Raw genomic sequence first — 27088 nt, 5'->3', positions numbered from 1 at the left:
GGTGTTGGTCCATTGTGTTTTTTGAAAACCAAAGTCACTGCAGCCATTTACCAAGAAATTTTGGAGCACTTCATACTTCCTTCTGCTGACCAGCTTTTTGAAGATGCTGATTTCATTTTCCAGCAGGATTTGGCTCCTGCCCACACTGCTAAAAACACCAAAAGTTGGTTAAAGGACCAGGTGTTGGTGTGCTTGACTGGCCAGCAAACTCACCAGACCGGAACCCCAGAGAGACTCTATGGGCTATTGTCAATATGAAAATGAGAAACAAGAGACCAAAAAATGCAGATGAGCTGAAAGCCACTGTCAAAGAAACCTGGCTTCCATACCACCTCAGCAGTGCCACAAACTGATCACCTCCATGCCATGCAACATTGAGGCAGTAATTACAGCAAAAGGAGTCCTTACCAATTATTGAGTAAATGTACAGTAAATTAACACACTTTCCAGAAGGCCAAAAAAATCACTAAAAAGGTTGTTGTTTTTTGTTGGTCTTATGAAGTATTCTAATTTGTTGAGATAGTGAATTGGTGGGTTTTTGTTAAATGTGAGCCAAAATCATCACAATTAAAAGAATCAAAGACTTAAACTACTTCAGTCTGTGTACACTGAATTTATTTAATACACCAGTTTCATAATGTGAGGTGAATTACTGAAATAAATGAACTTTTCAACAACATTCTAATTTATTGAGATGCGCCTGTAATTATCATAGAGAGTTCTATAGTTAGAGGTTCAAAAAAGATGGAAGAGATGTGTTTTTAGTGGAAGATGGACTGAGTTGGGCAGGTCATTCCACCAGGAAGGAACATTTAATTTAAAAGTCTGTGAAAGTGACTGTGCTTTTTTGGACAATAAAGTGACGTTCACTTGCAGAACGCAAGCCTCTAGATGGCACATACGTCTGAAGTAATGAATTTAGGTAAAGCGGTGCAGAGCCAGTAGTGGTTTTGTAGGCAAACATCAATGCATTGAATTTTATGCGGCTCTTGGTAGCCAGTGCAAATTGATAAACAGATGTATGTCATGACTCATGCATCATTTTAAACACATTAAGGGGTTAAATGAATCCTGCCACTGCATTCTAATTTAATTGTAAAGGTTTGATAGAACTGGCTGGAAGACCTGACAAGAGAGCATTGCAAAAGTCCAGCCTGGACAGAACAAGAGCTTGAACAAGGAGTTCTGCAGCATGTTCTGAAAGAAAGGGCTTGATCTTGATGTTGAATGACGTTGATGTGCCTACCTGGATCCGAGCCATTCATGCCAGACTGGGAAGAGAGGTGTTGTAATAATATCAAATATGTGAAGAATAATGTGTTTTTCGAACAACCTAGTTCTAGTACACCCCCAAATACATTGTGAAAGAGCATAATAGGTCCCCTTTTAAAAGGGTGGGTCATAGTAACTGTATGTGATTCACAGGACCTGTTAATACCCAGAGAAGGTAAATTAATACATTTCCAATCATTAGAGATAAGCAGACTAATACCTCCACCTCTTCCATTTCAACTGTGGAAGTGGGAAAATGAGAAGTTATTGAAAAGTGCTGCAGGAGTAGCAGTGTCCTCTGGTTCGATCCACGTCTCTATCAGGGCCGTGAGGTTTAGTCTTGAATGAATAGTAATAGAAGTAATGAAATCTTCTTTTTTCACTACAGACTAACAATTCCAGAAACCAATAGAAAACAAATAGTAGTATATATATAATTGTATGTTATTGTATATTTTATATTATATAAAGGCCTATATGTATTTCTATATATGCATATATATTTATATAACAGTCTTTTAATCTTAAATCTAAACGTTCACATTATATCTACTTAATGCGAAATGTTTACTAAACCAAAAATGTATTCAGAAATTGACATCTGCACGATATATGTAAACAATTATTTAGTTTTTCAAGCCAATTTCAATAGGTCTAATGGACATGGGTTTATGAATTTACATTATAAACAAGAAAATCAAGTAGATTATGGAGGGCATGTAAACTGCAAGATGACTTGATGCACATCATGACATGTCTCTTAGGGTTGGTGGAACAGTCAAAATCGATTACTATTTCTCTTTTAATATACAACAGTTAGGTATGAGGACACACAGAAAAAGAAAATCAGGCTTCTGTACAGAATATTTCAACTCACTGTCAGGATATCTCATTGTGTAAGAGCTCATTTGGTCTAACCACAACCAAAAGTTTTGCTTGAGCTTCAAGGTAAAGTCATCTTATGTGATGATGCCAGCTATGAAACGGGTACAATTCTAAATAGAATTTTGAAACAGATATTGAAAGAGATGACACTATCAAGAGTTCTGTGGTAACTAAAGTTAAAGGAGTTGCACACGTCAATGCAGCAGATATAGATTTCTGGGGAACAGAGGATGTTTTCCCCAACCCGGTGAGTCAAACCACATGGTAGAATAAAAAGTTTGAGTTAATTGATAAAAAAATCCGTTCTGTGTCAAATATTAATAAGTAATATTATTTGCTTTATATATTGCTTCAACAATAAGTCTTTAAATCTGTTTCCAGGGTGAGAATTTTCTTACAATAACCAATTTCATCCAGAAGCCAAACCAAACATTAAGCAACTGTCCAGAGATGAGAAAAATATATTCCTTTCACCATTTTTTCAAACTTTTAAGATCACATCTGCACTTTCAACAACAAATTTAACACATCTGCTGCATGTCCACTCAAGCACATTTGATTTTTATACAGTGAAACATTCTTGAAGAAAAAACAATGATATTGTTTGATGTCGTTCAGTATATTCTATGCCTTTACTCTCTTAAGCTAATTAGTAACATTAGTAGTTGGTCACAGTCAGCTTGGTCCTGTCCATGTCTTGTTCCATTCAGGCCATTAACAGTGTAAAAGCACTGTGGTTATTTGAATGAACTGCTACAGTGCTTTTACTTCCCCATTATAAGGCAGATTTGATTTAATAGGCTTGCTGGTTTAAATATTTCCATACCATCATTTCTTATATTTTATGAGTCTAAAGGGCCATGAATACAGAACGAGTTTTTGTGTTTAAAAACATAAGACTCAGGGCATTTGGAGACACTTGGGTGCTGTTTGAGTCACTACTATATATTGTATATATATATTGTGTCTAATTGATGTATCATGCTAGCATGATAAAAACATGCTTCATAATAATGTTACACTTTATTTTAAAGTGTCATTGTTACACATGTTACATGTACTTACTATTATAATAACAATTCATTATTCATAATAATTACATGCAAGTAACCCCAAGCCAAACCCTAATCCTAACCCTAGCCATATAATAAGTATATGTAGTTAATTAATATTACTCAGTACTTAAATGCATAATTACACTGTAACAAGGATAACTTGAAATACAGTGTAACCCATAATAAATATTTGCCATCTGTAATTTTTTTGGTTCATAAATATGCAAAAACCTACTAAATTGTTTAATTATCCCGAGGAATTAAAACTGGCCTTTGTTTGAAAACAGACAGCTATTCTAATGGCACTTGTGAAATATATGGCTGGTGTCAAACACGCCAGGAGCCGGAGTAAGAATATTTTCTCTCACTCTTAAAGTACAGTTACAATGTTCAATTTAGACAGTGTTATTTCCACCTCAGAGTATAAAATAAATAAAGTAATTGTCAATATCAAGTTTAAAATAGAAGGAAATGTCACCCTAACACACTAATGTAATATATATATATATATATATATATATATATATATATATATATATAGCCACTATTGTGAGACTGAAAACTTCATTACATTTTCCCAGTTAAGCTTCTCCACATAAGAACTTCTCCATGGGTAATGAGTAGAAACCCTTTTTTTTCTTTTTAAGAGGAATGTCTGAAGAACAAATAACGTTGAATCTAGAAATGTATCTTGTTTTCCTCTGTCAAAATAGTTGCATAGAATGCACCTGTCTGCATGCCAAAACAATAATTTCCCCCTGTAATCTGGCTCCAAATCTCAGGTGAAAATTGTCATTTTGACCCCTTCTACACAACAGTGGATTACTCAGTAAATATTCATTAATGGCTTTGAATATTTAGGCTTTCATCACTATGTATGTTAGTCTTTCTTCGAAAGAAAAATAAAACATGGTTATACAGTTTATTTTAAGGTGTCCCTGTTAGAGTGTAATTATATATTTAAGTACTGAGTAATATGTACTTATTATATGGTTAGGGTTAGGATTAGGGTTTAATTTAGGGTTACTTGCATGTAATAATGCATAATTACTTGTTATTATAATAGTAAGTACATGTAACAAGGACACCTTAAAATAAAGTGTTACCATAAACATTAACAAAATCAAATATTTGAGCTGGGGAAGTTATCAGAATAAGGTCAGTTTGACACAGAATGTTGTTATGCTTAATATTGCAAATAAATTTCTTCTCAGATCAGCTTCCTGTTCCACTGATGCTGCAGAACAGAAGTGAAGAACACTTTACTGAGTGCATGGAGTTCATTTGAACATCATTTTGTTCGGAACGGTATGAGACTCACATGCTAAAGACATCAGTGCAAGTGATATAATACATGCTTTTAATATATATCTAAATATGAGTCTTTTCCAGGCAAGGAAATGTACTATTATTCCTGCGATTGTCAACATAGCCTCTGCTCTGACTATAATGGCTGCTGTAAGTATGTAAATATCATCCATTTCAGTGTATATAATGAGTTTGTTTTTAATTTAAGGGTTCTTACTTCAGTGAAATTATGGTACTGAACACGATGAAGAAGAGGGCTGTTAACACAGATGAGTTAATATTTGATTTTAGACATTAAACTGATTCAATGGATGAATCATATATGACTATTTTTTTCTCTCTTGAATTTTCTGTTGTTGTTGTTGAGAAATGTGATTTAATAATTAATTTTCTGCTGTATGATAATAGGGCTTTCATAAACATAACATATGATCAATTATGCTTAAAATGTCTTGCACATAAAGCATTGAAGGTATCAGTTAGTTGTAGTGACACAAAATTACCAGAAGATGTCATAGTATCACACAACTCAAAAATGTAATTTAGCTTGAAATGACTCATTTAAAATATTTCCCGGGGGTGTTTAGATCTGCACTACAGTCCGTGATAAAGCAATAGACATTTCCAGAGAGATACAATTTGAGATCCTGATAAAACATGAAGCATTTGTGCAACCCATCACCAATCCATCCATCCATTCACTCTCAATGTGTCACATCTCCTGACTAATTACACATTTAATGACCCATTTCATTCTTGTTGCCTGTTAAATGTACAATAATAGAGTGTATATTACATTATATTTCATTATCAGAATCTATCAGGACTGAAAGCTTCAGTAACCCCCCATCCACCAGCTGCCCATCCATGCTGTAGAGATTTTGAGTATCCTCAGTTAACTCCTGTATTCTTTGAAGATGGCATCATGGCACAGTCTTGTACAAAGCCAATTAGAGCTGTGTCACATAAATGCCCCGAGGTTAGCTGAGCTCCGACACAAGTGCCAGATCTGTCAAAATCCTGTGGGTGGTAATCCATGTTAAAAATAAAGTTTTTTTTTTCCCCAGACACTTCTAAACCCCATTGACAAGATTATTATTGAGCCCCCAAGACCAATGAAAAACACACTGCTATAGCAATTAATGTAAGATTGAGTCAGTGTTTAGATTTGCAGATGCAATTGATCCTTAACTGACAATTGGGGAAAAGTGTAATCACTGATTAAGATATGGGACAACCATTTTATCTGCCATTGGTGTTTACAACTATTTATTTTATGGAATATTCTTAATTCAAACACATAATTATATATATATATATATATATATATATATATATATATATATATATATATATATATATATATATATATATATATATATATATAAAATATCGATATTCTATCAAAATGATGGCATTAAATTATTCCTCACCAACCTTAGAACCAACTGTACTCAGTATACTCCATGTATAATAAATATATAGCCTATTCTTATATAGATTCTCTGCTGGTAATCACAGCCTTGTTATCAAAAGCACAGCTGCGCGTGATTTTACTTTTACTGAAAAAATTACCACGTTAGAATAAATATTGCTAGTTATTTTGTCTATTATTGCTCCGCCAAAGAAAATAGTTCCAAACGAATCAGTCATATTAACCGTTTTGAGGCGTTTGCCTCAAAATAATAACTAAATTAAATTGTTGATTTATAAAAAAAACAAAAAAAAAAAACAATCACTTGTTGTTATTTACTAAACAAGTCGATGTCAACTGCAGAAAAACTCACTGAAAGTAACCACCGACCCGAACCATATCTGTGCCGCAGTTAGACTGCGCAGTGATACAAAGAAGGAAAAGTCCCAGCGCTAATGGACTCACGACCAGAACTACTTCTCTAGCATTTACTAAAACATTTTAAAGATCTCGCATAATTTATGTTCCTCCTGACCTGATCCTCAAGCGTCTGTTTCCAGGCTAGTAGTAACACATGCTCTGGTGAGCATAGAATAATTTGAAGAAACTAAATATAGTCCTTAAAAATCTAATTTCCCTCATTTGAAGAAAGTAGCTAAAAACAAAAGCAAAACAAAATGGCGTTTTTAGATTTTCTGACTGGAAATTCAATAGTCTGACCTAAAAATCAGTCCCAAGTCATGTAGTCCCATTGGAGATATTTATATTATAATATACATAGTTACCGGTATGGATTAAGAGACAAGGAAAACACATTTTAAGAAATGTAAAACTAAAAGGAGATTGCTCTCAAATAGAGATGAACATATCTAAACATATTAATCCAAAATAATTTCTTGCCAAATAGAAACTTTAGTAACCTTTTATTCCAGTATCCGAGAATCAATTATATGTTCAACTGTGCAAGAGGACAAAAACAGACACGACACACTTTGCAAATGCAATTCAAACTTTATTTTGGTTAGAGGGGAATGTTTGTGCAACTCGTTCCTGAAAAAATGTGTATCTGGAATGACAGTTTTTCGGTTAAACAAAACAGGTGCGCACTGCTACCATTCAAGTGACATTTTGTTCTTTGGTGGAACAAGATGAGACACACTCAACTCCGAGTCCTAACACACACTCCTGTGGTCCAAAACTGCCATTGTGTTGTTTAGGGAAGTGGGGTGCGGGGAGGGAGGGGGGTAATGGGGGCAGGAGTGCATGTGCTCCAAAAGACAGAGAACTTTCAAAGAGCATTCCTTCGAATGTTTCAAGGACACTAGGGAGCTCAGCAGCGTAGCTCTCGCCACCTAAACTAGTGATTGAGCAGCAACTATTCACATCCGAACAGATCTTGCACCTGCAGCAGCAGCACACAGTGTTCTTTATTTTTGAACAATATCAGTAGTTTTTGTAGCTCGGTCCCCTGTTCATGAGCAGTGCACGACTTCCACAGTATGTGCACTAGGGCCGGTCCATTTTTCCATCCCAACGGTCACATACACACGGTCCACATCAGCCCAGAGGAGGCACTTCACATAGAGATAGTAACTATTAAAAGAGCAACCTGACTTTGTACTCTTGAGCTGTAACAAAGCATGAAAAGAGGATCGAAAGAAATACAAGAAGTCCAAGCTTTAAAATGACATGGTTGACAGGCAAATGGAATAAATTATTATTACGTCTCAACCTATTAACGATATTGCATTGCAAAAAAAAAGGTGTAATATAAATTAGATCTGAACTCTGTCCTCACAACATTTAAAAGAAACAACTTTTTTGTAGTTGCAGCAAAATAGCAGCTTCATGGGCAACGTATCCGAACGTGAAAGCTTAAACTAGGCCTGCTGTTATTGAAAAACATCAGCCTGGGAGCAAACCTTTTAGTCAAGCTAATGTGTTCGCCCAATACAGGAAAGGACTGGAACAGGTTTTTCTGCAATGGTGAACAGAGAAAATAAAGATACTAGTGTGGAAAACATAACATGATGTGGTGTGAATGCAACAAAGGTTACAGCCCAGTACTATACACATTGCTAAATACAAAAAACCTTTAAGGAGTTTGCTAGTTCGCTCCCCCAATTCATGGTTTCACAAAAACTAATTTAGCTAAATATCATTAATTTGTATTCTACACCATGCCTATCAAGGACAGTTCAAGGATCAAATATTTAAGGCTTCTGGGGGGCAAACAGGGAGGTTATGATACTGGGTGTCACGGCTCCACCCATCTGCTCATCTGCAGTTGCTCCACCAAAGACTGACATTACCCATACTCCACTGCCAGATGGCCTGCCCTGATAAAGGTAGAGAGACTCTTTTGACACAAAAGTCGAGGGAGAATGCGAGAAGAGGCACAGGTAGACCTGAGAAAGAGAGAAACTCTCCATGGTATAGCATGCAATGGATCAATTATCGAATTCACAGAACAACTCGACTTTAAATGCATCCTATGTTTATGTCATTTCCCGTCAAACAGACCCAGACTGTCACCGGTGGTGCATTTCAGCTATTTTAGATAAGACCGACATGACACATCAAGTGCCTAAGGTGGGTGGAAAATGCAGTGGCAGGCTTCAGCTGACACAACAGCGTGTGACGGAGATGGAAGTGATCCCGCCAGGAAAGAGCGGTATGGTGTTAATGATGGAGCAAAAGCAGGGAGCCAATCTGCCCCGACACACAGCATTCACATCGGCTAATCACACCTCTCAGTTACAGTAACACAGCAGTGAAGCCACAGGCTAGCCCGTGGTGCTCATTTATATTGCGCTTACATCAACACACTTCCGTCATCCAATTACGGCCAAGGACGTCTTTCCTTTAACGATGAACTAATGAACAAGTGGATGACGACACTCTTCCCAAAGGTAGCTTTGGGTCGGCTGCCAAACGTCGGTCCTGTAGTGATTCGAGGCCTGCCGTTACCATCGCTTTCCAATGGAATTCAAGTAGCAACAATTAAGTTGAAAGACAAAATAAAACCCCTAAGCTATGCAATTAGGGCACAGCACAAGTCCCGAAGTAATTTCAGTCTACAGCAGTCTTCATTTAAACTGAAATCTAATAGGATACACAGGAAAAAAAATGAGAGTAAAAGGATAGTGCATTAGCTGACACTTCAAGGGAAGGATAAACATTGTACACAATGTGGCATGACTCAGCCCTAGTGTTACATTTCCATCTAAGACTTTAACCTGATTCGTGTTCAACAGTCTGGAAAAGAAACAGTCTTGTCATATGTGCATATCCCAGTATCAGTTTGCACTTTCATATCGATTCAGAATTAGTTACAAAAAGCACAATATGTAAACATTGAGAGGAACAAAAATAAAATCAACCTCTATACATTGTACAAGCTGTTAGCTTCGATGGAACAGCCAAATATTTCAGTATCATGGCACCCCTTAAATGTCTTCATTGTGTTAGTACTTCAAATCTCAAGTAGGCCTAAACTACATACAGATGGCATTTGCCGAGAATGTCTTCCCAGCTTTTTAAATAATGGACATTTGCGAATCAAAAAGATAAAGTGAAGATATGCGTGTTGTGTGGTACATTTTTCCTTTACATAATACAGGCCAGATAGGAATGGAAAAAACAGTGCTGATCTCATAAACTGAAGTTGTTTTGGCTGTTTTCTAGAAAGAAAAAAATATTAAAATAAACTAAAATAAATACATGCCTACAGTGTTTTCCAATATCTACTTATTTTACAAAAAACAAGAAAAAATCCAAGTGGCACATGGGGGTTTAACTTTGTGGTACCCACGTAGATCATTGTACAGGAAACATTCAGTAGATTACTTGCAAGGGAAGGGGGGGATTTTTTCCTTGCGCTCAGACTAACACTGACTAGCGTCAACTGGCCGCAGCTCATCTGTACCCTGGGTGGTGGATGTGCACATTTCTACTTTCACCTGAATCTGTGGCCCTGCTCACGGAGGCTCTGTGCATCTTTGCCATTGTGCCAGGATTCTGTGCTCGGAAGCAGGGCGCCTGGAAGTCGCCACCCAAATACTCCATGGTCTGTATCAGGTTTGTCTGGCTGGAAATGGCTGCCCCGGTCCTATACTGTGCTCCGGGGGTGCAGTCTATGGAGGCCCCTGAGAGGCCCCCGTGGAACGAGCCCACCAGGTCTTGAGACCCTGAGCTATCACTGTTTGGGGTGGGCAGGATGTTGTTCCAGGGTGGCTGCATGTAGTGGCTGTTACTGTAACTCATGGGCATCCCGTTGACCGGAGGAGATGGAGTTGGTTTATCAGTAGAGGACTTCAAGTTGAAGGGCTGTGCCATGCACACCTCCTGCGGGTAGCCCATATTCTTAGTGAGAAACCCTGGTCCAACTAGTCCGTCTCTGGGGAGATTCTTGCCCTGGTGAGCCGCTCCCTCCGGAAGGTGCTGAAGGTGCGCCAACTGGTGTTGCCCCCAAGTGCCCTGCTGCCGTTGTTGCTGGGATTGCTGCTGCTGCTTCATATCACTGTGGTAAAGAGGCATCCTGTTCATGGCAGCGATGTTGGGCAGTGCCAGAGTGGGAGCAGGACCGCCTTTGTCAGAGTTACCAAAGACGCAAGAAGGCGGAGGACCCACACTGGGATGGGTGCACACCCGAGAGCTCGCATTGATGAGTTGGTTGCGGCTGATGGGACTGGGGTTGGCGATCTGTCCTTCGCACATGGAGGTAGAGCCCATGCCAGCCCGAGCCTGGCAGAACTGGTTGATCTGATTGACGATGCTGCTCAGGTCACTAGGCCGGTTCTGGTGTAAGCTGGCAGCCATGGACAGGGGGATGGTTGAGGTAGACACAGTCACATTGGGAGGGGCGTCGGCATCGGGCAGCTTGCGTGGCATCTGTAAGCCTGCCAGGGGGGGCTGTGAGACGCCGGGGGCCGGAGGGCCAGCGCAAGAAGCCTGTGGCATGGGCTGGGATTGAGAGAAACCCTGGGAGTGCTGCAGGTTCACCGACTGCGCCATATCAGGCAGATGCCGGAGTCCTTGCGGACCAGCCAATTGTGGCTGCTGCTGCATGAGAGTCTGTTGGTGGTTTAGGGCGTGGTGTGGTACTGGCGGTTGGTGAGACTGGCTCTGATGTAAAGCCTCCTGGTGGGCCAGGCTCTGCTGTGGTTGTAAACTGCTCTTCTGCTGCAAGGTCTGAGAATGAGCGAGACTCTTCTGGCCTAAAGGAGTCTGAAGGTGTGGAACAGTGTGAGGAACATTTAAAGTGCTGGGATTGGCGTAAAGCCCACTGTGCGGGTTCATGATGAGCTTAGGGAGAAACCGGGCTCGGCCGCCTTCGATGTCCTTGAGGATCCCTTTGACGGGGACTTTGACGATGGCCAAGAGGCCCGTCCGGGTGTTGACCTGAGGTGGGTAAGGGCTGTAGCGCTGGCTGGAGGTGTCGAGACCGTTGACGGTACGGCGAATATGCTTCCTCTGAGGTACTTTCACACTATTGGGGAAGATTTTTATTGTCAGTGGATTATTGGCAACTTTCTTAGCATAGGCATCCAATTCCGCTGGGGTAGGATAGTGTGCTGATCTCATCCTCTGTGTAGTGTCCCCTGTGAGCAAGAGAAGGCCAAACGTGAAGGGTAATGTGAGAAATGTGGAGCTCATATGATAGCAACTGCTTATCAGGCCTCTGACAGAGCAGGGTCAAGAGGCAGAGCATGAGTTTCACTAACAAAGGGATAAACTAGGTCAAACGTACATGCAGTCTAATCAGAACAAAGCTCATTTCGGTTAACGGCTGCTTACATTTCTGGAGTCCAGTGTTCATCTGCGTGTGCGAGAGAAGCTGGAGAGAGGGGTTTGATACCGGCAGACAGGCCAGCATGTCACAATGAGACTAATGCAACATTGGACTCTTACTCCTCATCACACTGCAAAGGAAACAGTCACGTCAGAAATAAAAATGGATTCAAAAAAAGAAACTGGCTATTTTATCCTCTGAGGGCGTCGTTAAAGAGATTACATTTGTGTGTAGATGCAGGTTTAAATGGAACACACGGTGCAATAGGATTTAATGAGAGTAATAAATTATTACGAGGAAATTTCTAGTATAATAAGTGGTGGTTTTCTGCAACAAAGCAGTAGCACCAATACTCAATGTCTTCGATTAAAAAACCTACAGACTGAAAATCAGCACACAGTGAATATCCCTGCAAGCTAATAAGTGATATTAAATAGAGCATGCTAGTCAACCAATGACATGATTTACAGCTGGTCGCAAGTAAATGGCAATCACAGAAGTGTACAAAGGCCCTACCCTTGCTAATTCACCTGAACATCCATCAAACACTATAGCTATAGATCTTTGTAATTGCCTCACTGTAGCCTTTTATTTAAATATCATGCATTCAAGCATGACCTTTTTAAATAGCTCTCTGAAACAGCTGGTGTCAGGACCCATGGTGCACACCCTGCCGTTTGAGTGTCAGGAGTGCGATGCAAACGTCTGCCTGGCAGGTGCCCAGGGGCACGGCAGGGGATGCGGCAACACGACCACAGGCCACTTGCTCCCAGCTGACTCCTCCAATCTGAGATTTGCAGGTGTCAGAAAGTGCAGTCGAGACAGAGCCTGACACGTCCTGAGCACCCAACCCCCAGCTATTTTCATCAGGGAGCTGCTTTAATTTGACACTGTTTAAAGCCGAGTCTCACAATGCCTAAAACATATTAGATTTGTTTAGAATCAGAGATGATGACCCATGAACGTCCTGTTACATCATCCCCAAAATGGACCACTGGTCTGAGGACATTGTTTATTTAGGTGGTGCTCTACAAGACAAAAAAAAAGAAAAAAAAGAAAGAAAACCTTTGAACCGAGTTCAATCTCTAAACGGGCTCTTAAAAGCAAATACTGTACAGCCAAGCAGGATTTTTGGCTTACATTTAAGCTGACACACATTTACGGTCCTAATTAAAAACAACAGGAGCTTTGGAAGAGCTGAGCTACATTGTGAAATATAAAAACACAATTAGCCAAGCCTAAAACCAAAGCACTTTGAGTTTAAAGTACAAATTGTGGTTGCCATTTCATCCACCCTATAATAAACCTTCTAGTTACCAAACTCTGCTTAGCCACAAGCTACATGCATTACAATTATCCCAGATCAACACAGAGACACTTACACAATTTAGGGTCACTGTAGCACACATCTGTCCTTGTATATAAGATGTATCCAGCTGGCTGAAGGGTTGTCGTGCTCATTTAATGCCAAGCAAACTACCAACCAATCTAAACCTGATCAGAGTGAGATCTCAACCTGTCTTGTTCCCTCTGTCTCTACACTTGCTATAACCACTAGCATATAGCCTGTGTCTTCTTTGTGCGAGCCACTGCCCGGCTTTCATCTCACAGCTTCTTAAAACCGCATTAAAACGATCAGATGGGAGGTGTCGAAAGCGAAACTTACTCTCTGGTTTCGGGATGAGACGTGCGATTATTTAAAAGAGCATTTTGCTAGGTTATTCGCCACCTGTGCTCTGCTTGTGTCGGATAAAGCGCTTGTCTAGTCACTGCTGCTGCCCAGTGCCCACTGCTGCAGCCTGTATCCGCGCATGCGCAGTAAGCGTTTCCCACGTGTCTTCCTCGCTGAGGTCTGGGAGACGCGAAGGTAATTTGGGCACAACGCGCCACCTACTGAATTGGAATTACACTAGGGCACATTTTTACACTGATTATTATATTATATTATATTATATTATATAAAGAAAACAATGCCTAATTTTAAGAACCTTAAGTGTTTTTTTTGTTGTTATTATGTGACCTATATATATATATATATATATATATATATATATATATATATATATATATATATATATGTGTGTGTGTGTGTGTGTGTGTGTGTGTGTGTGTGTGTGTGTGTGTGTGTGTGTGTGTGTGTGTGTGTGTGTGTGTGTGTATGTGTGTATGTATGTATGTATGTATGTATGTATGTATGTATGTATATATATATATATATATATATATATATATATATATATATATATATATATATATATATATATATATATTAGGGGACTTAAAATAGACTTTTAAAAACAATTTATATATATCATAATTTTCATGGTTTATCATTTATATCTAAAAAAAAAATAATATTAAGGTCTTTTTCAACATCTGACACCATCAGTGCACCATAGTACCACAATAGTAAGTCTTTCTTTATCAATTATAAAATGTATATATGCAAAAAATCTACCCCTGATGCCACTAAAATAAAATAAAAAGTGCATGGCGACAGAATGGGAATACACATTTAAAAGCTAATAAAACATAATATCACATAAAATAGATTATATCCATATAACTCATCATTTAAAGCACGTACTGTGGAGACATAAATGCAGTCAGCATTTACAGTAAACATGACAACACAGAGTCTGTGTCTCAAAACCTAGTGTGCTGCCTACCTAGACAGCATGTTTGGGCCATCACAGACTATGGTTCGAATGCTCAAAGGTGATGTCTAGTTAGGGCACTCGCTAGGTTTGACAAACACAGACAAACACTGTCACGCACCACCCTTCTTCCTTCCTGTGATGGGTAGAGTCGCCTGTGTGGACAAACAATTATTCTCTCACTAGGGCCGAGATTTGTTCATTTTACGGGTCAAAAATCTGCTAAATAAACGCTTTGTTTAATAGATAGGAATAGACACGAAAGGATTATTGTTTGGGTTTAAACGCAAGTATGGGTTGCTGCCTGACTGTTGGACCAAACGAAGCGCTCGTTGTGTCAGGTATCGTCATGTGTTTTACTACAGCTTATTAAATCAGGAATTTATCATTTGTATGCAATTATTGCAGTCATTCGTTAATGAAGTGTGCATATTAGTGTTTGTTTTCGCAAGTACTATGAATTATGTGGTGAATAATATCATCTAGTCGTGCATTAGCTAGCTAACGTTACAGCTGCTACGTTAGCTCAGCTCATCATCGCCTGTTTTAAACTATTTTAACGCTAGTCGTTTTTAACTTATAATATTTCCCAAACTAATGATAAATTGGAGGGTTTTCAAAACTCAATTTTTGCTATTTATTTCTCTTCTGTATATTATTATGTTTGCTAGGCGCATCCCATTACGCTTTAACCGTGATTTATTATTAAATATCCCTTTACATTAATTCATAACTAATTATACCTTAATATGATTTATATTCTCGAAACGGCAACTTTGATGCTTAATAGTGATGATTTGTGGCTTTATTGTTCTGAATTTATGCAGATTTCTTAAAAAAAAGAAATAAAAGGCTGTTTTAAGAAATGGCAACGTAAAATACAATGTTTTTGAGCATTTACCATAGCTATATAAACAAATATTATTTTACAATTTTTTGCTATAGTGATGGTATCAGATAATAATACCATGGTATAAGGGCCACTGCTGGCCAAATTGGGTGCCCTAAGCAGGATTGTATTTTTGTGCCCCGCCTTCCTCAAATATGATGAAAAATAAAAACTACAATAGGGGTGAAAACAGAACTTTAATCAAATAAAAAAAGTAAATTAATAAATTGTATTATTTACAAATTACAATTGTAGCTCTTGACATTTACCTATGGCTATAACTTTATTATGACTCTAATTTATTTTATAGTCTCAAGCATTCAGAAGTCATGCAAAAGGAAATTGAGCAGTTTTACTATGATAAAACCATGGTTTATTTTTGTAAGGGTTGTGATATGCACGTTTTTTGTTGTTGTTATTGTTGAAGAAATTATAAAGGCTGTGTCCTCTATAGCAAAAAGGTGGCCAAAAATGAAAGATTAAGTTAATATTTGAATTAAATGTTTGGTCAGTAGCCTAAACAAGGATTTGATCGTCCTGTAAGTGTAACAGTAGCAGTTACATGGCATTTGGCTCCGTTGCAGGTATTTGTAATAACATGTACATAAATTGTTTATTTTGTATGTGCCTACATTATGTATTTTAACAGTGTTATTATTAACTTATCATTATTGCCTCATAGGTTTTTTTTTTTATATAGTGCATTTTCAGTCATTTTAAAGTCTATTGATGGCTTTGGTCTGTTTTATAGCAATAACTACAACAAAATTACAATATATTAATGCTTCTTTTTAAATTATTATTTGAAGTAACAATGGTTAATTTGCAGTTACCATGGCTACAAGAATGATGCTTTGTGGTGTTATTGTTAAAACCATGGGTAATTTTCGTAAAGGAACCTGAAAAAAAAAACTTTCACAGGAATGTGCCTGAAATTGATAAACGGGCCTCGTTTTTACCGAAATGATTTATAATTTATTTTAATATATATAAAAAATGTATAAGGTGTGCATTGTAGCTGACATCTAAATGAACACATTACAATTGTTTTATGACTGCAAGTCTTTCTCCTCAAATGCTACTGAGCTTCAAATTTGCGTTTGAGCCCATGTGAAAAAGTAGCATAATTTACAAATGATTTACAGTTTATTTCAATAAATATCAAACATTAAATTCAATTGTGCATTATAGCTGACACCTAAGATGAACAATTACAGTTGTTTTTATGACTGTAAGCCATTCTCCTCAAATGCTACTGACGTTAGAAAAGTGTATAACAATATCACATGTAACTTTAGAGACGGTCCCTAAATTTGAGACTCTCAAACGTCCAACGTCAAACTTTATGCCTTGCAATTTTGCATGGACATATTTTGGTTGCACTTTATTTTATAGTACGTGTACTTACATGTACTTATAGTGTACTTGCAGTGCATTTATCTTAAAAAAGTTCATGGGCAAGGGTTAGGTTATAGTTATTGTAATTACTATAATAAGTACATACTATGTACATGAGGAACAGGACTGTAAAATAAAGTGCTACCCATATTTTTTGCCTTTAGTACTATGGTCTTGTAGTAAAAGTACTGCCTATTACCATGTGGTACCATTTTAATGCAATAGTACAGGGATTTGTAATCTTTTATGTTATGTATAAAAACCAAATTTATATTGGGAAAAAAATAAGATTATAAATATGGCTCAAATATTTATTCTATTCAAATTATTTATTCATTTAGTTCCTTAAATATTATTTTATAAAAATAAAAAAAATGCTGTTTTGTCTTTCCACAGACCGTATAGCACAAAAAAAATTAAGAAATCTCCCAAAGTAAAACCATTTAAAAGAAACTTGAATTGAAATAAACTTAAAGTTTAATTTGTTGCCAAAGCGAAATGTATTATTTTCATTTAATTTAACTTAAAAAAATTCAGTTTAACCAAAATAACTAATACTTAAACTGAAATAAATGTCATTATTTAATTAAAACTGTATAGACATATTTTGAAATAATAATAATAATAAAATGAAACAAAAAACACAACAAAATAACTAAAAACTTTCAAATTAAATTATAAAAATTACAAATAGTTCAAAATCTATAATAGGATCTCAGTGACGCTAAAATAACAGTGATGGTAGTATTCAATCAAAGGACTATAGTATGAGTTTTTTGTAAGGGCATCTTTCATAGCATCTTCTAGTTCATTCAGAGTATGAATCAGCACTGGACTCGGTTCACACAGATCCTGTCCTCATCTTTAGAGATCATCACTGTAATCACAAGTGTTTTGTCTCTTCTAGGTGCCTGTTGTGGGTCAGATGCAAAGACGTATGTGGTGGGAGGCTGGGCGTGGGCATGGTGGCTTATATCAGACACACAGAGGTAATGCCAGTCAAAGAAATGAGGATCGCATTTCACTGTGCAGTGCAGTAAATGTACTCAGAGTTCACTATAACAACACACAGACAATGTTTAGCAGTAACTGTAATGCCTGACCTTAGAAAACTCAGAGGCCCACCTGGTCAGGTTTGTCAAAAGCTTCCTGTCAGGAGCTGCTGTTGTCTTTGTCACTCCTGTCCCCATTTCATGAATTCTGCGATGCTGAAAAACATTGGAAAATCAGGCTTTTCTTGTCTTAGGCATTGTTTAAAGGTTGTGGTTATCTTTTGATATTTCCCATCCCCAGAATTACACTAGAGATTATGACACTACAGCCTAAGTGTGAAGACGTGGAGACAGCGGAGGGAGTCGCTATTACCGTGACAGGAGTCGCTCAAGTAAACACTCTCTCATGGGACACTCACAGATCATTTACTGTTGTTTTATTACACTTATTCATATATTTCCACCATTACTGCAGTCATTATTGAAGCTTAGTATCCGTACATAGTTTTTCCGGGTCTTGAAAGTATACACTATCGATCAAAAGTTTGTAATATTTGTTATTTTTCAGAAAACAAATTACCACTGTTATTGAGTAAGGATGCATTAAATTGATTAAAAGTGACAGTAAATACAATAATAAAGTTACAGAAGATTTGTATTTAAAATACATGCTGTTTTTTAACTTTATATTCATAAAAAAAAGTATCACATTAGCACAAATATATTACTCAGTACAACTATTCGTCATTGATTTAGTTGTGCGGGTTTTGTCATTTTCATTAGTTTATATTGTTTCAAATTGAATGTCTATGTATGCTCCTGCCTTGTGTTTTTGTCAGGTCAAGGTTATGACTGACCAAGACTTGCTGGCGGTTGCCTGTGAGCAGTTTCTGGGGAAGTCTGTCATGGAAATCAAGGCTGTGGTTCTGCAAACTCTAGAAGGACATTTGCGTTCTATCTTAGGTTAATAGTTTACTAACTATTACAGTAACCTCAGTAAAACACAATGCTGACGGGTGTGAGTGTGTGAAGCTGATGTTCTGTTGCTGTTCTCATGACAGGTACTTTGACGGTGGAGCAGATCTATCAGGACAGAGATGAGTTTGCTCGGCTGGTGAGGGAGGTGGCAGCTCCTGATGTGGGCCGGATGGGCATTGAGATCCTCAGCTTCACTATAAAAGTAAGATATGTCTGTTTCTTAATGCACAATCAATCTGATGGACGAGGTGAGTGCTGTCTCCATTGTAGACTTCAGTGACATCTTGAAACAGTACACATGGAGAATAAATATTAAATTAAGGAAACCAAATTGATTTCTTATATAATAATACTAAAGTACTATTATAGCATTTATTAATAGTTGAATTATCTTTTATTTTTATATTTTCAGTTCATTTTCATTTTCATCTTTATCTTTTTACGTTTACATTTGTTTTATTTATTTTCAGTTCATTTTAATAAAAATCAATTAATTTGAGTAAGTAAATTAAATTTGGTAAAGTGAAATTGTTAGTAAAAGTAACTGTTATGTGTTCTGTGTTTTGAGTTTTAGTCATTTTAATACTTCAACTTAAACTTGATTTCACTTCATTGCCAACTTCGAATTTTCATCTACTAATTTTCAGTATTTTCATATTTCATATTTTATTTTACTTCAGCTTTATTTTAGTTAATGAAAACTTTTTCGCATCTGATTTTAAGGCATAAGGCATAATCAATTATTATAATTAAAACTATAATAAATAAGCATTAACATGTAATAATAATAATAATAAAAAAAAAAAAAAAAAAAAAATATATATATATATATATATATATATATATATATATATATATATATATATATATATTGACACATGTTTTTTCTTAACAGGATGTCTATGATAAACTGGACTACCTGAGCTCTCTTGGAAAAACTCAGACAGCGGCTGTACAAAGGGACGCGGACATCGGAGTGGCCGAGGCAGAGAGGGATGCTGGGATTAGAGTAAGAGGCTTCTGGCTTGACTGTCTTTATTACTAATGCATTATCCATTAGATGTGTGGCATTCATTAGCTTCTGTTTTCTCCCACCTCCCTGATCAGGAAGCTGAGTGCAAGAAAGAAATGATGGATGTGAAGTTCTTGGCGGACACTAGAATGGCCGACTCCAAACGAGAGCTGGAGCTGCAGAAAGCTGCTTTCAATCAGGAAGTGAACACTAAGGTTGGATTCAGTTTCATTTCAATCCAGGGTCATCATCTTTAATCACTGTCATCTTGTTAGCTGGTCAGATGTGATCTTATACATTCACATTTATCAGTCTCAGATAAGAGTGATAGTAATCATGTGACATTTGTGTCTCTTGTACACAGAAAGCCGAGTCTCAGCTTGCCTATGAACTACAGGCAGCAAAAGAGCAGCAGAAGATCAGATTGGAGGAGATTGAAATCGAGGTTGTGCAGAGGAAAAAACAGATCTCCATCGAGGAGAAAGAGATTGAGAGGACAGAGAAGGAGCTGATTGCGACGGTCAAGCGTCCTGCTGAAGCAGAGGCTTACAAGATGCAGCAACTGGCTGAAGGACAAAAGTGAGTGTGACCTCTGAATACATTTTGTACATCTGTCTGTCTTTATGTCGATTTTATTTTAATACAATATTATGATGTTTTTTTTATTGTTTTGTGTATGTTTTATTGTATGTATTTAATAAAATAAATCATTTAATAAAAAAATAGGCATAAATCAGACAAATAGACATTATAAATAATATATAAAAAAAAATATATAGTAAACTAAATATATAATAAAAATTTATATATATAAATAAATATATATGGTCTGCCATCTAATAGTTGACTAACTTTTAGTTGACAAGAAGAGACTTGGTCGACCAAAAATTAGTTAGTTGCTCAGTCGCAGAAAAAACTAAAAATGCACATGAAGTGGTGAGGTCACGCAGTCCATGATGGACAGAACGCTAACGGCTGGATTTTGTGATAATATAGTACATCCAAACACTCACATTTTAATCGTCGATGATTACAATTTTTAATAAACATTCATCGACCTCAGATGGCTTATCATCTGGAATATGTAAGTAGTAGGAACTTTACATGGCTGCTTAATCTAATGTTAACCTAGAAAATGTGCTCTATTCAAGTGTCAGATGGATAGATGGAGGCGCCGATGCTCTCACTTGCTCTTAAAATACGTGTCATTTTAATCAAAGAGATAAGAGTGGTACATCTTTCCAATCTGTAAAGCCTCCACATTTATTTGTGTGCTCTCACTATAATGACAAAACATTGTGCTTTTGTAAAATAATGAAAGCAAACGAAACAATTCAAATCTGAAAATAATTCTCAGATTATGAAATCCGTATGAAACTTGCATGTAGGCACATGCCAACTTCATCTCTTAAGATGATAGATAACACTAGTTTATCAATAGATTATTAATATTATTAATGCAGTTTAATCTTACTGTTTTTCCCTGACACATTCATCATCATCACTTCTGCCAGTGACGTGGCAAGCTTTATGCATGCGCTTGAGCGCTTATTAGACTATGTAAGTAAAGGCTCATTAGCAGGGCCGTATTAAGACAGTGTGGTGCCCCTGGGCACTATACCTCAAATGCCCAAGACATAATTAAGGTGATTTCTCAAATCAAATGTAATTTATTAACTTGTCCAACTACTGTATTTTTCGGACTACAAGTCGCACCTAAGTTTAAGTCGCATCAGTCCAAAAATACGTCCTGACAAGGAAAAAAAACATATATAAGTCACACTGGACTAAAAGTCGCATTTATTTAGAACCAAAAGAAAACAGTACAGTCTACAGCCGCGAGAGGGCGCTCTATGTCTTCAGTGTAGACTACAGGAGCACTGAGCAGCATAGAGCGCCCTCTCGCGGATGTAGACGGTAATGTTTTAACTTTAACTTCAATGGTAAACAGGGAGAGCAAGCGAGAGTGCAGTCAATCGCTTCTGTGTCATTGTCGTCCTGAGCTCATTCTTCACTCGTTTTAAAAAAAACTTTTGATCCCTGGAACATTTTGAATTGTAGCTAAACGTCTAGCGTCCTTTGTCTTTCTTTAACTTTCTTTTTGCAAAACCACTCCATTGACGTCTGTCCATTTTGATTCATTTTCTGTAGCCGTTAAAAAAAAGACATTTGCGCATACTTGTTGTGGACCAACTCAACTCTGACAGGGACAAAAAGGGGGGGACTGATAGTGGTCATGTAATCTTTATTTATTTATAATTTATTATTATTATTGTTGTTGTTAAGTTAGTGTTCATAAACAAGTTATGTATGGTCTTTTAAGAATTTCAAGTTAATAATAAAACAATTTACGAAAAATATTTTTAAAGCTTGTGTCATGTGGTTCCCCCCTAGTTGTTGTGAATGGTTGGTGCCCCTGGGCACTGGCCCAAGTGCCCTTATGGATAATCCGGCTCTGCTCATTAGCATGACTTAAATGGTTTATTAATAAACATGCAATTAGTCGACTAATGCTTAAAATGAACGACTTCTAGTCAACCAGAAAAATCTAGTCGAGGGCAGCCCTAAATTATCTACTATATAAAAATACAGTTTACGAAAGAAAAGGAAGCCTATATTATAAAAAAAACAACACTGTATTAAGGTGTTGTTACATTTACCGTTGCTCTGAGAGATCTCATGTGTGAATCCATGCAATTGACTTTTCCGCATGAGGCTGATTTTGCTCATGATTAAGTTGGTCATGTAATTTTCGCCGTGTTGACCAACAGAAGCCTGCGTGGTTTGAAAGTGACTTCATTGTGATCTGTGCTTGATAAATCCTTACATTATTGACATTAGACAATGGATCATTTTGAAAACTTATTATATAAATAGCGACTCTATTCAATTATATCTCCTCTGTATCTCTCGCCATCACATTAGTGCCATTTTGAAAAATATGAGCTGACCGCAAGCAGCGTACACTCTTCTGTGTGTATTCATTTTGGGCTGGAGTATCCCTTTAATCATGTATTAATTATGTATTTGAGAAACTGATCTTTGACACACACCAAGATGAATTGTGCTATATTGGTGACACTGAACAGGTTGAAGAAAGTGCTGATCGCTCAGGCCGAGTCAGAGAAGATCAGGAAGATCGGAGAGGCAGAGGCCATCTCTATCTCATCTGTGGGGAAGGCCGAGGCCGAGAGTATGAGGCTGAAGGCAGAGGCCTACCAGCAGTACGGAGAGGCCGCCAAGACTGCGCTCGTCCTAGAAGCACTGCCCAAGGTGAATTCACTTTTCTCCTATGATGTTTCGATGATTGAGGTCGCCACTGGAATTTCACATGGTCACTAGGAGTACTGTAGGATGAGCCTGGTTTTCGTATTTTGATTTTCTAATGTCCATCACCTACAGATTGCTGGAAAGGTAGCGGCTCCTCTGGCCAGGACCAATGAGATTGTTATTCTGAGTGGGGATGGAAGCCGTGTGACCGGAGAGGTGAACCGCCTCCTCGCCGAGCTGCCCGTGTCTATTAATGCACTCACGGGTGTGGACCTGTCCAAGGTGAGACGACTGGGCGTGAAGTTAATCAAGAAACAAAACCATGAAGTTAATCAGGCCTTCAAGATAAAATAATGAATAATGAATCAATATTTGAATATTGAAACGCTTAACACTAAAATCACTTATTTTAAATCAGTTGAATTTAGGCATCACAACGTTATAATGTACAGTATGAAAATGTATAGTAATTTTAAGATTATACTATTAGAATAACATTGTTATTAAATTATTAGTGTTTTTTAAGACTTTAAGTGAATGTTAGATGATGACAATATAATATAAATGTACAAATAAAGGAAATCAGTGTGCATAATTGAATATCTAATGTAATCTTGTTTTTAACCTTTGGCTATAAGGGTCTGCTAAATGAATTATTAAATATCCATTATCAGCTGAATTATATTTAAAGGGGTCACGAATGGAGAAATCTAAATCCCCTTGACCTTTTGACATATAAGAGGTCATTGCACTATAAAAAACATTCTGCAAGCTTCAGAACTCAAAACTTTCTCAATAGTCTTCTATTGAAGCCAATCTGCCAGAATGGTAGCTTGTGGAATGTGCCACTTTATGATGTAATAGTGTGGCTAAACCCCGCCTCCGCAGATGAAGATCAACGCCTGCTTCTACATCACTGCCTGTTTAGCCCCGCCCACCATTTTGAGCATTAAAAAACGAGAGAGGCAAATGCAGGTCTACCCTGAAATCAAATGATAAAGATTTGTGCCAAGTTGTAGAAAAACACAGTCTTTGCATCACCTTCCTTTTGATCCCAACTTTAGGAAAGAGTGGATGAACTATTTTTAAGATCGCGTCAGTAAGAACTTGTTCTTTGTACACTTCATTTCACCGCAGATTCGTTTACAAGCAAGGCATAATTTGAAGCAGGATTTTCAGAAAGACTGAAATTAAGAGACCATGCTGTGTGGCTTTATTGGCTCTGACAGTAATGTCTCGCAACATGTATTTTGATGTAAAAAATCTTGATAACATTATAAGTGGACCTCAGAGCAGTACAAAATAAAAAAAAGAATTAATAGAGACCCCTTTAATAGCAATCAATACTGATCAAATTTTGAAATAAATATATTAATAAACCCAAATAAAAAATCTCTACGATATATATTTTGCAAATCAGGCTAAAAAATGCAGTTCCATTCCTACAGCCGCTATATAGCATATTTTTATATGACATGCCATATTTATTAAATATCTTCTTGTTGTGTGTCTTCTTTTACAGATGCCTCTGTTGCAGAAGATGACGGGTGCTCAAGCATGAAGTCAATCAGTTGCGTCTCCTTCATGATGTGTCGTATGCACTCACAGAAACTGCCTTTAGAAGATTTTAATTAAAAAAACAAAACAAAAACAAGTAGATTTTGATACCTCTGGTGCCTTAATGTTTCATAGGACCAGAATTTCTGCATGCACTGCTGCTCCCACGTTCTGCAGTCCACTTCATTTTTAAATCATCGTGCATCGCATACATCAGAGACCATCAGGACAACCACTAATGATTGTTGTTTTGTTTTGTTATATATTTTTGTAGCGTCGTCATACAAAACTCAGCCTATCACACTTTATTCTTAACTATTTTATACACTTTATTTTCATCTCTACACTACTCGGACACTTTAACACTCAATGGTGAGTCAGCTTTAGATTACAATCAAATCTGTTTATCTATCCAAAGTCAAGCGTCACTTACGTTAAGTCATATTTCTTACTAAAACAAGGCGACTTTACCTTTCAGATCCTACCATGATTTCTAACATCCAGGAAGTCTGCCACTGATGTAGAGTTGTGAGTAGAAGTCAGTATACTAAGCTCTTGGGCAAAACCATAGCCTTACGGGTAAAAATCAGTGTCATCTTCGGTAGAATCAAGCCAAGTGCTCCTCTTATGTTTAAATGTTGCTGACACATAAACAAACATGGCTTTCAGACACCGATCCATCTTCTGAATGACCGTGCAAGTCACCTAAACTCAACAATCGTTCAGATCACTTTTTTTGCCGGTAGATTTTGATTGTAAGTGTGCTTTTTTTGTTTATGTTATTGGAGATATATCATTGGCTGTTAGCGAACTCATGTCTGGATATCCAACCAATCCGATGCTTTTGATATAGTTTCATGACAACAGAGTTGAGCCATTTTTAAAACAGTTTTGTATAGTTGTATGACATCTATTCCTAACAAAATCTTTCTACACATTAACACGTGTTACATGAGATGAATTTAAAAATCACCCTTTATGGACATTAACATTCTGCTCTGTAGTGGTTAATCTAGATTGTGTATTCTTTTGTCACTGTGAAAGTTATATTACCTCGTTTTCCTCATTCGGTTCATAGCGAGTAGAGTTTGACATGTTTGTACATTTATTCTGCTGGGTTCAGTAGTGCTGTGAAGGGGCAAAGTCACTTTTCCTTTTTTATTAGTCATGCTAATGAAACCACCAAAGCCAAGAGATCGCACTCATCTTTGTGATGTAAAGATTTCATTAATAGTTTTTACTGATTTATTGTTTATTTCATTCAAGTATGAGTAAAATGCCCCTGACACTTCTGTTTTCTCATAGACTGTTTCTATTCAATCAAACAGTAATTTTAGTATTTTGTTTTATTATTATTTATTTATTTTTTAACTCTATAATTGTTATGTTTGATTAATTCAGAACTATTAAAGCCATGTCATGACAAGTTTAGAGCATCATAGACTAGTTATGTGCTTTTGTATGCAATGTACTATACTGTGTATTGAAAAAAACATTATAGGAACTCTAGAATTGTATGGCAGGATAAAGCTCAGATGCGCTTTTCTTTAGTGGGACAAAAGATACACAAATTAACCCCATATATGCCATTGATGATGTGGGGATTATTTGGTAGTTTTATACTCTTTACACAGAATTATCTGAGCATGTTTATGGTGCATGTATTTCCAAATGTAATAAATGTAATGTGATCCTGTTTCTCTCGCTGTTCTTTCATTCCATTAAAGTGCTCATATAAACTGTGTCCACTTTTTGTAAGTAATGTCTCCTTTAACGAAATATGAATTACTGAAGTCACGGATCAATTAGCGTGCAGAGGTTGTTTGTTACGAAACACTGACACCGTGTGGTTAAGATGTGCAGTGCAGGATAAAGACTAATCGAGCAAACGCCTCCGTGAAATCACTACTGGTGTTTTATATAAATACTCTTTCTCAGCTGTGTTTCAGAGCACGAAAGAAAAGGGATTAAACAGAAGGTGAATCTGGCTTCTAAACATGACCAATAACACAGTGAGCGCTCGTGCACACAGACAGTGGTTTTCTGTGTAAACACGCTAGATGGACCTCTGTCAGTATGGAAGCATATGGGTAGCATTATTCAATTTGGGATGTAATATGCAAAATGACAATGTAATATGTAAAATGGCAATGCATTTCTGTATTTACATTTACATTTTCCAATACATTTGTGCAACGTTTGGTGCAAAATGAAAACGAAAATTAAATTACATAATTTTCATTTGCCATTTCCTACACCAGTTTTAATATGTAATATGAATATTAATTTTAACGCTTTATAAGTTGCAAAATTAAAATGAAAATGTATTACAGAAATGATTATATATCTCTAACATGTTCAAGCAAAAACTGTGGCAAAATGATCATTTAAATGCTATTTTTCTTAAATGCATTAACACTCAAAGTAAAGACACTTACGATTGCATTTTCATTCAATGACCCGCAATGAATGTAGCAAAATTCAAAGTGAACATTGAAAATACATTCCGAGCCGATCACATCTCCGCCCCCTCCCGCCCTGTCAATCACTGCGTGAACAAGGCGGGGCTTACAGAAGGTCAGAGACTCAAATCTCAAGAAGATGATT

The 27088-nt window shown here is 37.0% G+C and overlaps 2 protein-coding genes and 1 long non-coding RNA gene across 4 annotated transcripts; 2 read left to right on the top strand and 1 right to left on the bottom strand.

Moving 5' to 3' along the window:
* Window positions 1-2231: 2231 nt before the first annotated feature.
* LOC113058263 (uncharacterized) lies at window positions 2232-4937 on the top strand. The gene is made up of 3 exons (XR_003277945.1): window positions 2232-2404; window positions 4427-4520; window positions 4605-4937. It is a non-coding gene; the product is annotated as an uncharacterized LOC113058263 (long non-coding RNA).
* A 1988-nt stretch (window positions 4938-6925) lies between these two features.
* Window positions 6926-13613, bottom strand: LOC113058258 (protein FAM222B-like). Of its 2 annotated transcripts, none has more exons than XM_026226013.1 (3): window positions 13395-13613; window positions 11734-11858; window positions 6926-11537 (listed from the first exon to the last, which is right to left on the bottom strand). In XM_026226013.1, exons 2-3 carry the CDS (start codon window positions 11810-11812, stop codon window positions 9853-9855), a joined length of 1764 nt encoding a protein of 587 aa, XP_026081798.1. In that variant the 5' UTR covers window positions 11813-11858; window positions 13395-13613; the 3' UTR covers window positions 6926-9852. The 2 variants fall into 2 exon arrangements, with proteins under 2 accessions (XP_026081798.1, XP_026081799.1); XM_026226014.1 differs by lacking the exon at window positions 13395-13613 and adding an exon at window positions 13111-13386.
* Window positions 13614-14545: 932 nt separating this feature from the next.
* On the top strand, window positions 14546-26225 carry LOC113058257 (flotillin-2-like). Its single transcript, XM_026226012.1, has 11 exons — window positions 14546-14726; window positions 17580-17661; window positions 17966-18056; window positions 18504-18627; window positions 18726-18844; window positions 19538-19651; window positions 19750-19869; window positions 20019-20233; window positions 22744-22927; window positions 23057-23206; window positions 24447-26225. Exons 1-11 carry the CDS (start codon window positions 14678-14680, stop codon window positions 24483-24485), a joined length of 1287 nt encoding a protein of 428 aa, XP_026081797.1. The 5' UTR covers window positions 14546-14677; the 3' UTR covers window positions 24486-26225.
* Window positions 26226-27088: the final 863 nt, after the last annotated feature.

This window comes from Carassius auratus, chromosome 40 (assembly GCF_003368295.1).
Source record: "Carassius auratus strain Wakin chromosome 40, ASM336829v1, whole genome shotgun sequence".
NCBI classification, from domain to species: Eukaryota; Metazoa; Chordata; class Actinopteri; order Cypriniformes; family Cyprinidae; genus Carassius; species Carassius auratus.
Note: the sequence above shows the minus strand (reverse complement) of the source record. Positions and strands in the feature narration are given on the sequence as shown.

Excerpts from the sequence above, each read along its gene's own strand:
- LOC113058258 (XM_026226013.1), bottom strand. The coding sequence starts at position 11,812 with ATGCTGGCCTGTCTGCCGGTATCAAACCCCTCTCTCCAGCTTCTCTCG. Across the intron at positions 11,538-11,733 it reads GAACACTGGACTCCAGAAAT|GGGACACTACACAGAGGATG; the intron begins GTAAGCAGCCGT and ends TCTTGCTCACAG.
- LOC113058257 (XM_026226012.1), top strand. The coding sequence starts at position 14,678 with ATGGGTTGCTGCCTGACTGTTGGACCAAACGAAGCGCTCGTTGTGTCA. Across the intron at positions 14,727-17,579 it reads CGAAGCGCTCGTTGTGTCAG|GTGCCTGTTGTGGGTCAGAT; the intron begins GTATCGTCATGT and ends TGTCTCTTCTAG. Across the intron at positions 18,057-18,503 it reads CCGTGACAGGAGTCGCTCAA|GTCAAGGTTATGACTGACCA; the intron begins GTAAACACTCTC and ends TGTTTTTGTCAG.